Genomic DNA, 12038 nt, shown 5'->3' with positions numbered 1-12038 from the left:
AGCTATGAAGAAATGCCATCTCTGCTGTTTCTCCATGTTAAACTGCATAGAAATATGTACTAATCCAGAACACAGGACTTTCTTCTTGTATTTACTTTCTTGCTCTTGCCCTAGACAGGTCTGACCAATAAAGGCAAATAATGTTCTCATGTTGTTTGTTTTTCTTTGTGTGAAAGGAAGTTTGCATTTCATTAACTGATTTGGACTAGAGCAGACAAACTATAGGTGTGAAAATGTTAATGGTTTGTCAGCAGAAGACTAGTTGTTGTACACAGGTGGTCACCAATCAGTCAATTACAATGAATAGGTCAATCTCCCAGATGTCCCATGTTGTTTTTAACAGCCATATGTGGTTGGTCGCCACTGTCATATACTAATAAACTAACCCTTAGCAATGGGGCAAGGGCTCCTGATTTATAGACCTACTCACAGTGGTGTCAGTGGGTCAAGGGTCACATTAAATGGCCAAAGTTAGTAGTCAGACATCTTTGGACACCTTGTGGAAAAACCCACTCTCTATACGAAAGAAACTCAATGCATATATCTTCAATCAATACATCAATCAACTTTGGCCTACCCAGCATCAAGGGCATAAAACGTAGCTATTATTAACAAATCAAATACAAAGGCTATTATTAACTAATCAAACTATATAGCCTACTGATGATGGACTGAACTTGTATGACTGGATTGTATGAACTCATTTTTCATTGTTTAATGTACATTAGAACAATGTGAATCAATAGAACTGCTACTATTTCTAGGTGTATGTAAATATTTTATTTCTAGTTACTTCTAATTTTCATTCTGCAAGGTTAACGTAAGTCTGTCCATTTATCTTGCAACCATGAACATCAGCAGTTTGGCTGACAGAGCGTCTTCGATGATGATATTGTATAAAAATGAAGGTCATTTGTTTGCACTCCTATTCTGCCATCTAAAGACATTTTTAAAAAACATTTTTGTCGTTATTCCGTACATCTCGCCCGTTTCGCTCCACTTCTGTTTCTCTGCATCCCACGCGCCCATCCCAGTGACGTGGAAGTTGGTCTTTTTTTTTCTTTTTTCTTTTTTCAAAGTTACAAGACAGTGAGCAGAAAGACATGACATCGGGAGTTGTCAGCTACGATTAAGTAAGATGCTGTTGCGTCTTAATGTCAAAGTGAAATTCTTTCGAAGCAGGCTGACTTAGAATTACGATCGTAATATAAAGTATGAAAAGGTTTCCGACTTCCACCAGGTCGAAAATAATTGACTGTCAATAGACTGCGACAATAATTAAACTAAAATATCTGTAAGGATTCCTCTCTCTTCATAATCCATCAACGCTGATAACTCAGTATTTATTAGCCTTGTACAATCGAACTCGTACCGAAATGTACAGAATCTCAGCGAGCCGAACTGCACTGCACAGCAAAAGCGTTGTGGTACTAATTGTGCTGTACTTCTCAGTCTATGTGACTGGTAAGTAAGAATTATGTTGAACGAGATAATAACGTTTAAGTCTTCAGTATATTGTTAACACATTTAATAGCCCAATGAAGTGTGTAGCTCGTTGGTGGGTAAGCTTATTAAATCAAACGAAAACCAAGTGATGTAGTTCATTTCGAAACTCCTAAGCAACTTTTCTGATTGTATTCCAAACGAATTATAGTGTGGTACGAAGACTATTAATCTCCGTTTTTCCTGTTCAATATTTCATATTCTCTCAAACAGACTGCCTTTACATCACAGCCGAGACTGGAGCAAAAGCAGTTTTACCATGCGCCTGTATAAACAGTTCTTTCTTAATAACCTGGCAGAGGAAAGAGACCATAGTGTACCATGAAAACATGGCCGAAATCGCATCGCAGTACTACAACAGAACCCAACTGCAAGGGAGCAGCTGCTCTCTCATCCTGAGCCCGGTTCATGCATCGGATGAGGGGGCATATACATGTTTCTACGAGTCTTCTACTTTCTTCTATGAGCATGTAACTCTGTTGGTTACAGGTAAACACATAAATGTAGGGTTAAGGTCATTGGAACTAGATGTGTGTGTACTATATATATATATATATATATATATATATATATATATATATATATATATATATATATATATATATATAATTTTATTACAGTGGGAAGGGTGTGCCACATGTCCTCCTCCCAGTCTTATCACAATTACTTTCAGGAAACACCTGTACTGTAAATCTGTATTTTTTGGAAGACTCAGTAGGCTTACCAACTAAGACCTTAATGCAGAGTTGGGCTTAGTCAATATAAATGCAATGCTGTTTCTGTGGTTCTGTCACAAACACCTGACCAGCAATGCGGTAGGAATCCTTTTCCAGTTCTAGTTGTGTGATTCCTCTGTGGTGACTACTAGCAGTATTAGCCAGAGGAATATCTCACTTTAATTAAAAACACCTACATTCATATACTTAGAGGGGAATTTTACACATGTACAATAACAGACTATAGTTAGTTTGTCATTGTCATGGTATGGCCCCTCCCCCTCCAAACGTCTCCGTGCGTGTGCGCGTGTGTTTGTCAATGTGGCCACGCCCTCCTTGCGTCTCACACCCGCTCCTTATTGTGTCGTTATCGTATGTGTAAAGGTCTGTCGTTTACGTGTTTGTGTTGTCGGTTTTTGCCTCTGTTAGTGTGAGTGCTTAAATGTCAAATAAACGTGTGTTGGTCTGTCACGCTACTCCCTGCATCCTCCTTGAAGCCTCCGTGTTACAGTCATACATAACTGCATCATTATTCAGGTTGTGACTATTGAGCAACAAGGCTGAAATGTTAAAAATGGAGGTGGGAGTATAAAAAATGCATTTGTAAATGTCAGTGAAAAACTGTAAATGACAGGATGTCAGTGACAGGATTTGGTGGTAAAAGTCATGATTTGATGGGTTTGTCAAGTTCGCCATAAATGTAACCAGGTAAATTCTGCCATATATGTAGATTGATTTTGACTTTGACTATTTCTGCTTTTGAGATGAAGTTAAGATAAAGATGAAACTCCCCAATGTTTTCTTCCTCTCATTACTTCTCTTCACAGCCAACTTCAGTACAGCCTGTACAAGCAGCTCTGGCATGTACCACTGTGAAGCCAGACAGGGGCATCCTGAGGCGAAGATTGTATGGAGATTAAATGACCAGCCTCTGTCACTGTCTCCACTTGTGTCTCAGAGCAAATTAGACCAACTTACTGGCCTCTATGACATCACAAGCTCAGTTAACATAACAGTAAATGGAACAGTGACATGTGAGGTGATAAACTCCAGACTTGCAAGGATAATTACAGAGTGTGTCAATGGTAAGTGTGTTTTTGTCAGCATAGGACAAGAATTGTATTCAGTTACAATCTAATTCTAACTGGCCTTGACAAGTCCCACAACAATGTCTTTTAAAATGTTAACGAAAACAATTTCTTGTACTTTCAAAAACACCTGACAACAGCACTTCAATCATTGATTACTCTTGTTTTGTTTAGTTTTTTTCTTTGTTTTTACTCCCTTGGAGGCATTGGCCCCGGTTTGCAGATGGCTCTTCGTGCATCCTGGGATGTCTTGCTTACTTCTCTGGCATGCACTGCACTGTTGGTTCTTTTCATCATGGTGGCAGTCTGGGTTGTCAAATGCCTGGAGGGAACACAGGTGAGCCCCAGGGCATTTTGTGTAGCCTGGGTGCATTTGCACAATAGAAGATAACCTTCTGTTATTTCACACTGAATAAGCAATAGTGCCACAACCTTCTGCGGATCCTTGTGCCAGTTTAATCTGAAAGTATTAAACTGATCTGTTTGATCATGTCCTCATTTTGAAAGGGATGGAAAAGCATCTTGAGCATTAGACACTATGAGAACAATGCCTTAAAAAGCAAGGTCGCTATGTCTGATTTATTTATTTATTTTTTAAACACAAACACCAAACTGGCAAGTCTTAAGAGCAATAACAGATATGTATTTTGTATAGAGTTGAACAGTGAGAAGAGTGACCATGGAATAAATATGGATTTAGAACTGACAAAGTCTGATAACAGAGATTCACCTGAGTTCACTTCGGATTCAGGAGTTATCCTGAGATGTCCTCAGCAGAACCTAGAGGAACTGGCATGAACCTTCCTTTATATATTGAGTTGTTCCTGGATATTTTTCTCTATATTCTTCCAAGAAAGTTGAGAGACCCTATTGGGTATCCCATACAAACTTACAAACACATATATTTCACAACCTTTCTTTCCCATTATGGCCTGACCAAGTGCAGGTTTTAACAAAGAATGTGTTTTGTTTTATTTTTTCCCTTTCATACAGTGTGCTTTTCCAGGAGCACACCTAAATTTGATTCCTTCAGATCTGTAATCTCACATTTTCCTCAAATGTACATTTATTTTCCTTGTCACTTTTTGCTCTGGAATATTGGACCTTAGAAGCACAAGTATGTTTGTCCTTACTGGTCAATCCAAAACTGGTGCTCCTTAAAGTTTTTGACATGAGAGAACTTTCACTTGTCAGAAGTACTGTGTAAAGCATCTAAGGAGAAAATGTGTTAAGCATGTTTTTCATTTTTATTTCACTCCCCCTTTCTATCATCTATTATGTAACATTCAGGTAGTATTTTCTATGGTGTGGTTCTGTTGTTTATTACATGTGTATTACAGTTACATTACGATATCTAAGCAAGTGTAAACTGTAATTAATTGGCTTGTGTTATGCTAATAAATCCTGTGCAACACTGAACTCACATGAAACTCAGCTACCCATGGAACATTACTTAAACTACTACTCACTTACATGGTTTTCTCTTCTGCCATGAACTATTTAAATAGTAACCTTAGATGTCAGTTTTGTTCACACAAACAAAAGATAAAATACATTGTGTATCTCATCTGCTTTTGTGTTAAAGTGTTTTTTTTAATTAAAATTAATAATAATTCCAATAAAGCATTGCTGCAGTAATGAGAACATGCTAATCATAAATGTTCTGCACCCCCGAACTCCATTTCCCATCATCCCCTGGCCTGACAGATGAAAAACATACCATCTGTCTCTACCAATCTTCTACTGCTTCCTAGATCATCATCTCTGAACTTCAGAGTGTTTGTACCTGTTTTTATTTTCAATTTCACCTTGTGTATTTATTTATTTATGTCTATGACTAATTTGCATCTATGACTATGACTAATTTATCTTATTGTTTTTGATCCTGACTTCTTACAGCTGTGTCCTCTTGGACTTTCCCATTTGTACCTTCTCCTGTGCTCATATTTCTCTGGTTTTTACTTGTTTTTGGACTCTTATTTCTTTGTATGCCCCCCCTGGCTATTTGATAGTTTTGTCTTTGTTTTGACATCTCCCTGTATTTTGAAAACAAGTTTTGACTACCTGCACAGTCAAACTGATTTTCATGTTTTGAAAATATCATGGCCTACAGTTGATGTTGCATGTATATCAATACTAATATGGTAACACAAACCCATAACACTAGTAGCATCTCTAATCAACATTATGTTTGTGTACTCAGTCCAACTATTTCTCATTTAAGCCTGAGGATTAAACATGCTGCAACCTTTGGTACATGTATAGGTAGGTAACCAGGGTTGTCACTAGATCTAGTTTAATAAGGTACATGGCCCAGTAAAATATGGCCCAGTTTCCATGCTCCACTATAATCATATAGGCAAAAAAGTCATGAAAGGCAAAAATATGAAAGCCTAATATTTAATATTTTAACTGGGATTGTTGAGCAGAACAACACGATTGTTGACACGAACAACAGCAATTTATGAATTCACTACAGGTACTGCTTCTCTCATAATGACCCAACATCTGTCCAAAGGCTTGAGTCAGTAACAAGTTCAGTCACAGCCTGTTTCTTTTAGGTTCTCTAGTCCCTATAAGGAGCTAGTGGTATAATTTAACCTATACTAGTATTTAAGAGTCAGTCACTCATGAGGTGCATACATTTTAAGGCTAGTCACTTATAACCATTTAACCTATCAAAACACATCAGAACATTAGCGAATGCATTAGCTACTTAAGCTAGCACAGACACTGTGAAAAATGGGGGCAAAGGGGGGCATTGCTAACTAGATAACACAAGCTCATAAATTTTGAAATATAACACGTAAACAGCTCATTTTGCACCCCTGTATTATCTAGCTGATGATGCAAAAATAAAATGAAATAATTTAATTTAATGGGTCACAGGAATTTATTTTCATGTGTGTGACAATATTTTTTAAATGAAATGTAAACAACAAATTACACAACAAATTAACTTTTCTCATGACAGTAATGAAGAGAGAAATGTGAAAATGAGCAGGGAACAGGAGTGAGAAGAGAAGAAGAACAGAGGGAAACAGAACAGATGCTGAACAGGTAGAAGCAGTACGAGAGACTGTAAAACAGAGAAAAGGGACAAAACAGGGAGAAAAAGTGTGCCTTTAATAAAAATGCACATGCACAATTCTGTCCCTTTGAATGACTGGCAAGATAAAGGGGTTGGTCTGTGCCCTCCTTAATTCTGTGTGTGCCCCAGTATAACACATATTCTAGAAGCAGGAAACTGCTGGTTTCCTGCAGGAAACCAATTAACACAAGCAGTGTTCCTTCTACAATGACTCAGTAGGCATCATGTGCCTTGTTATTACTGGTTTTCTCCAACCACTCTCTCATGTGTGTACCAGATCACCTCATCCCTCATTGGCCAATAAAACCTATGTACCTCAACACTGTGATTGGTTTTGACTAGGACATATTGCGTTTCTCATAGTGTTGTACAACAAAGTTCATCTGTAAATGAAAGTATTACATTGTACACACTCTCTCATTTAAGATTATCTATCTATGCCGATTTTGGACAAACAATAAATAATTCTAAATAATAATAAAAGCTGACCTTTATCTTATTTTTCTTGAGCTCTTGAGTCACCCTGTGTGAATGGCCAGCACATCTATGTACCATGTGGTCGCTTGCTAACCTCTGTTTTAGTTATGTTTGACTTTGAAAAAATGGTATTTGTTCAATGTTACGGTGAGGACTCAGAAGTGTGGGTAAATTTAGATGAAAAACCTATAAATGATGAGTAAATTAATATGGTATAAAGTAAAATTTTAATGAAAATTTCAATTGAAATAATGTCATATTATAATTTATTTAGCTCTTTTTATGTATCTCAAAATTGAGACAACATTTGTGGGACATGAACAAAAGTGGTGTTTGGACCCCTGCTAGATGTTACATGTTAGTGCGCCTGCTTTTTGTTGTTGTTGTTGTTTGTTTGTTTGGTTTTTGTTTTGTTTTATTTTCTCTTTCTCCTATTCCTTTCAACAGGCAGGTCGCTCAAGCTTTTAATTATTTTCCAGCTGTGGTCTGTCACGTCCGCAGACCTGAGCGTTCCCCGTTTTCGTGGCAACTGAGTCACTTCCGGGTTTTCGCCCGTCCCCATGGTTCCCTGTCTCCTCCCGTTTCGCTCCAGCTGGTCATCGTTTAGACTTCATTAGTTCGTGTGTCTTTTGTATATTCCTGTTTAATCTCACTTCTTGTTCATCACCGCACGTTCATAGGTTTTCTCTGCCGCTCCCTGTTTAGTTACCCTCGCTGTCTATGTTGCTTTCCTTGTTTAGTTCCCTGCTGTTCCCTCGTCTGTAATACTGTGTGTTCTTTAGTCAACGTTGTTATTTTTGCCCTTAACCTATTAGCCTGCGATTGTCTTGTTAGCCTATTCTATTCCGTATTGTGTCCCTGGTAAGTCTGTTAAACTTTTCATTTCGCCTATCCGGTCTGTGTGCATCACATCCAAGACACAAGCACTTCGCAAGTGTTCGTTCCCCACTTCCCTCACGTTACACGGTCCCCCGATCGTCCAATCGGAGTGTGCCATTTGACTATTCGGAGTTCAGACTTTACCTTTTTTTTTGGTTTCCGTTGCCGATATCCAGCCAGTTTTTCGACTCGCTGGGGTGGTTCTGGCACTTGGTCATTCACTGCTCGTTTCCTATGTTAACTCATGTTACTACTGTTTGGATTCAGTTTTTGCTTGGCAGGCCTAATCTATTTTGGCTCACTACTTGGCTTTGGATGCTGTGTTGCTTGTTGTTTGCCATCGCACATTTCTGTGTTTGTAATACTTGAAATGAAGAGCTGTTGGTACCTGCATGCAAGTGGTAGTAGTCTATATTAGGCTATTAGTCAGTTTGTTTTCTGAGATGAGGTAATTTACTGAAAACATAGATCAGGGTAACGGTCACAATTTTGTTCTTTTCTTTGCATGGGCACTGTCCTAGTCCTCTTTCCATTGTACATATATAGCATCTTGTTATTGTATTGGGTTGTGTGTGTATATACAGCATATTAAAACCCCCTTTATTCACTGTATACTTATTGGCCATATTCATTATCATGCAGAAGAGCTTTTGGGCTCAAATCTAGCCTGTGGAGCTGGAACAAAGTGAGTAACACCCCTAAATGCTTCATAAGTTTAATCAAATTCCATGTTATAACACTGATATATATATATATATATATATATATATATATATATATATATATATATATATATATATATATCAATATTTATCTATACAACTGACACATTTATAGCCAGTCACACTGGTGAGAATCAGCAGCCAATTACACCCTGCAGCTAATTACTGAACCCTGGAGGATTGGAGCAGGAAGGGGATTGAAGATAACACCCAGGACAGAATATCATCCACACTGGGCAAGCAGACACACAAGCAAGCACACACACACACCCCCAGGTAGCCATTTGAACGAACCTCTCATGTTCTTTGACTGTGGAATGAAACCAGAGACCCCAGAGGACACTCATGCACACATGGGGAGGACATGGAAACTACACCCATATAGGCAAACATGCTAACCATGAAATCACCATGCTGCCCAGTAAATCCATAATTTCATTACGGGGGCTTAAAAATGCCAGTAATTGCAGAAACACCCAGGTGCACTGTCTAGACACATTTGTAGATTAGTTCAGAATACAGAGTACCAGGCATGCTGACACTATGATTATGAGCTTTTACACACAGTGCTCAGGGAAATCCTAATGTAGGTGAGGAGACCTTCATGGAGGCCTAGGCTACCAAGGTAAAGAAAACCCTGAGTTGTGTAGAAGCTATCAATGAGTACATCTTACATTGGCTCTTTTCAGAGGGTTGTAAACTTGATAGTGGGTGTAAACTTCAGCACCTGCTCTCGAATAGGTTTAAGGTTATAAGTAACCTTTATCAGCTACTGGTTACTTAATGCCCCATAAAACCGCAAAAGCCATAGAGGAGAATAAGGCGAAAGGTGGGACATTACGGGAAATCCAACATTATTCTGGCAGATTTTACATGACAGCACAGGACTACCAGCACCTTGGGCTCAGGGAGCACTGCTTGCTGTCCAGCACACTCCAGGTGTGATGTGACAATCTGCTGTTTTGGCCCCAGTAGATAGAGGTCAGACAAGCAGTCAGCTATTAGCAGTAGCTGAACAGAAGATTCAGGAGTTTCAGTCACGGACCTAAATAAAGCAGACTTGATGAGAATTAATTTATTTTCCACAGGTTAAATGTGTTTGTGGGTTTTTTTTCTTCCTAATATAGGCTCAAGTCAAATATTTACTTATGTATCATAAGTCAATAGTTTAGTCAACATTGCAGTAGATGCAGACATAATTGCTCTTAAAGCAAACAAATAAACAAAATTATGTACAATGTGTGCATCTAGACTAATGCAGTTATGGCTGCCACAAAGTGCTGGTTGTGCATGAATGTAACATTTTAAGCAAGAAGTTGTGTTTGTGGTACAATCTGCAATAAAACTGGTCTTGAGGTAATTTTGTTACTATGTTAACTATGTTGAACATTTCCAAAGTTTATTTCCCATGTAATCCTCAAGCCACACTAAGGAGCAAAATATAATTGCTGAATATTAATCAATTAAAAGTTTCTCTCAACAGCATTCTGGGGTGCCATGTATACTGAATGTATGCGGAATACCTATCATATCCACCACATGCTCAGCTTTGTTCTGATGTATTTGTTATTCAGTAATTCTTATGGTCATTTTTTTTCCATCACCTTTTAACACTCCCCCGTCCTTTCTGCAAAATATCTCCCACTTCCTTGTATGTTCTGTTAATATATTCTTGAATTTACAAATGAAAGTAAGAAAATATTCTTGCTCATCTCTACATCACATATGGATTAAAAGATTTTCAGGCTCAAATAAATGTTGCAAATCTTATGCATATTGTCTTGCACAAAACAAACTTCTTCTTAATTTCTAATTAAATCAATGTCCCTTTTGATCTAATCAAATTCATTTATGCATATTCTGAATTTTCAGGCTATGTGTTTATTTTGACATGCAGTTTTCATTTCCTTGTGTTCACGTAGCTGGCCAAGCATTCCCATTTCACTGGGATGTGATAGCACACACCTCATGGATATGCAGAAGTGAGATTCTTCTCACAGAGAAGTAAGATTGTTGACCAATAGTTAGTAAACACTTGTAAAAGAAGTTAGGTTTGCAAAAGAGAACCAACACCATTATATATATATATATAGATAGATAGATAGAGAGAGAGAGAGAGAGAGAGAGAGAGATATTTAGTGTGCGCAATTAGTAGGCAAGTTGTATTTTTGAGGATTCATTTTATTGTTGAACAACTACAGTGCTCCTGGTCAATACAAAATGTTTATTTAAGAAAGTAAAAGTGAAGTTTTGGCTTTCTTAGGAGAATAATTAATGGGCAACTATTAGTGTGCAGATTTATTATGCAACTAAATGAAAAATGGAAATTTTTCCATCTCAATTGTTTATTTTCATCTGTTAATGTCACGGGACTCTCTCCTCCAACCCTTCCCACACACACACACACAAGTGACGTGGTATGGCCTGCCACGTGCAGGGGGGTTCACACTTGTATGTAGCCATGCCCTCCGTGATGGCACGCACCTGCACAGGGTTTAATGTTGAGTGTCTGTCTGTCTATTTAAACCCCCGTCAGTGTGTGCCTCATTGTTGGTCATTGTTAGTGTTGGTGTATGTTAACGTTAGCCATTGTCGATGTTTGTATAGTCTGTGTTAATGTGTGTTCACGTTTGTATGTTCACGTTCACTGTTGTTCTTTTGTGTGTGTCCCCGTTGTCATTTGTGTTTCATGTTAATAAATGTTCCACAGCGTCAAGGGAGTCTGTGCGTCCTGCTCCACGCACTGTGGCACTCAGGCCAACGTTACAGTTAAAGTGAGAATAATAAGCTAACAACTCAAAATTTACATGTAAACATTTCTGACTTTTCAAAAATAAAAATCAGTGACCAATATAGCCACCCTTCTTTTCAATAACAGTCATAAGCCTTCCATTCATGGAGTCTGTCAGTTTCTTAATCTGTTGACGATCAACTTTTTGTACAGCAACCACTGCCTCCCAGACACAGTTCAGAGAGCTGTTTTCCTTCACCGTAAATCTCCTGTTTAAGAAGGGCGCGCAAGTTTTCAGTAGGGTTTAGGTCAAGTGAGGAAGCAGTCCATGTCATTATTCTTTTATCTTTAAGGCCTTTACTGGCTAGCCACGCAGTGAAGTATTGAATGTGATGGAGCATTGTCCTGCATAAAAATCATGGTCTTCTTGAAAGAGGCAGACTTTTTCCTGTACCACTGCTTGAAGAAAGTGAAAGTGTCTTCTAAAAACTGGCAGTAGGTTTGGGAGTTGTTTTTGAGCCCATCTTCAATTCAAGAAGGTCCAACTAGATCATCTTTAAAAATACCAGCCCATACCAGTAACCCACCTCCACCTTGGTGGCTTCTGAGCCAAAGTGGAACTCTGTGCCTGTTACTGATCCAGCCATGGGCCCATACATCTGGTCCATCAAGAGTCACTCTCATCTTATCCGTCCATAAAACCTAAAACCACAAAATCTGTCTCCAGATACTTCTTGGCCCAGACACCTTGTGTCCTGTTCAGTGGTGGTCGGGTTTCAGCTTTTCTTACTTTGGCCATGTCTCTGAGTACTGAACACCTCGTACTTCTGG

The 12038-nt window shown here is 38.4% G+C and overlaps 1 protein-coding gene across 2 annotated transcripts; it reads left to right on the top strand.

Annotated features, from left to right (window-relative positions):
* The first annotated feature begins 1100 nt into the window (after positions 1-1100).
* LOC113574599 (CD276 antigen-like) lies at positions 1101-4825 on the top strand. Of its 2 annotated transcripts, XM_027005624.2 has the most exons (5): positions 1101-1464; positions 1717-1992; positions 3047-3304; positions 3511-3644; positions 3963-4825. In XM_027005624.2, exons 1-5 carry the CDS (start codon positions 1377-1379, stop codon positions 3966-3968), a joined length of 762 nt encoding a protein of 253 aa, XP_026861425.2. In that variant the 5' UTR covers positions 1101-1376; the 3' UTR covers positions 3969-4825. The 2 variants fall into 2 exon arrangements, with proteins under 2 accessions (XP_026861425.2, XP_026861424.2); XM_027005623.2 differs by having other exon boundaries at positions 3511-4825.
* Positions 4826-12038: the final 7213 nt, after the last annotated feature.

The sequence above is a fragment of the Electrophorus electricus genome, chromosome 16 (assembly GCF_013358815.1).
Source record: "Electrophorus electricus isolate fEleEle1 chromosome 16, fEleEle1.pri, whole genome shotgun sequence".
In the NCBI taxonomy this organism is placed as follows: Eukaryota; Metazoa; Chordata; class Actinopteri; order Gymnotiformes; family Gymnotidae; genus Electrophorus; species Electrophorus electricus.
The sequence above is the reverse complement of the archived record's forward strand: the minus strand, read 5'-3'. Positions and strand labels throughout refer to the sequence as shown.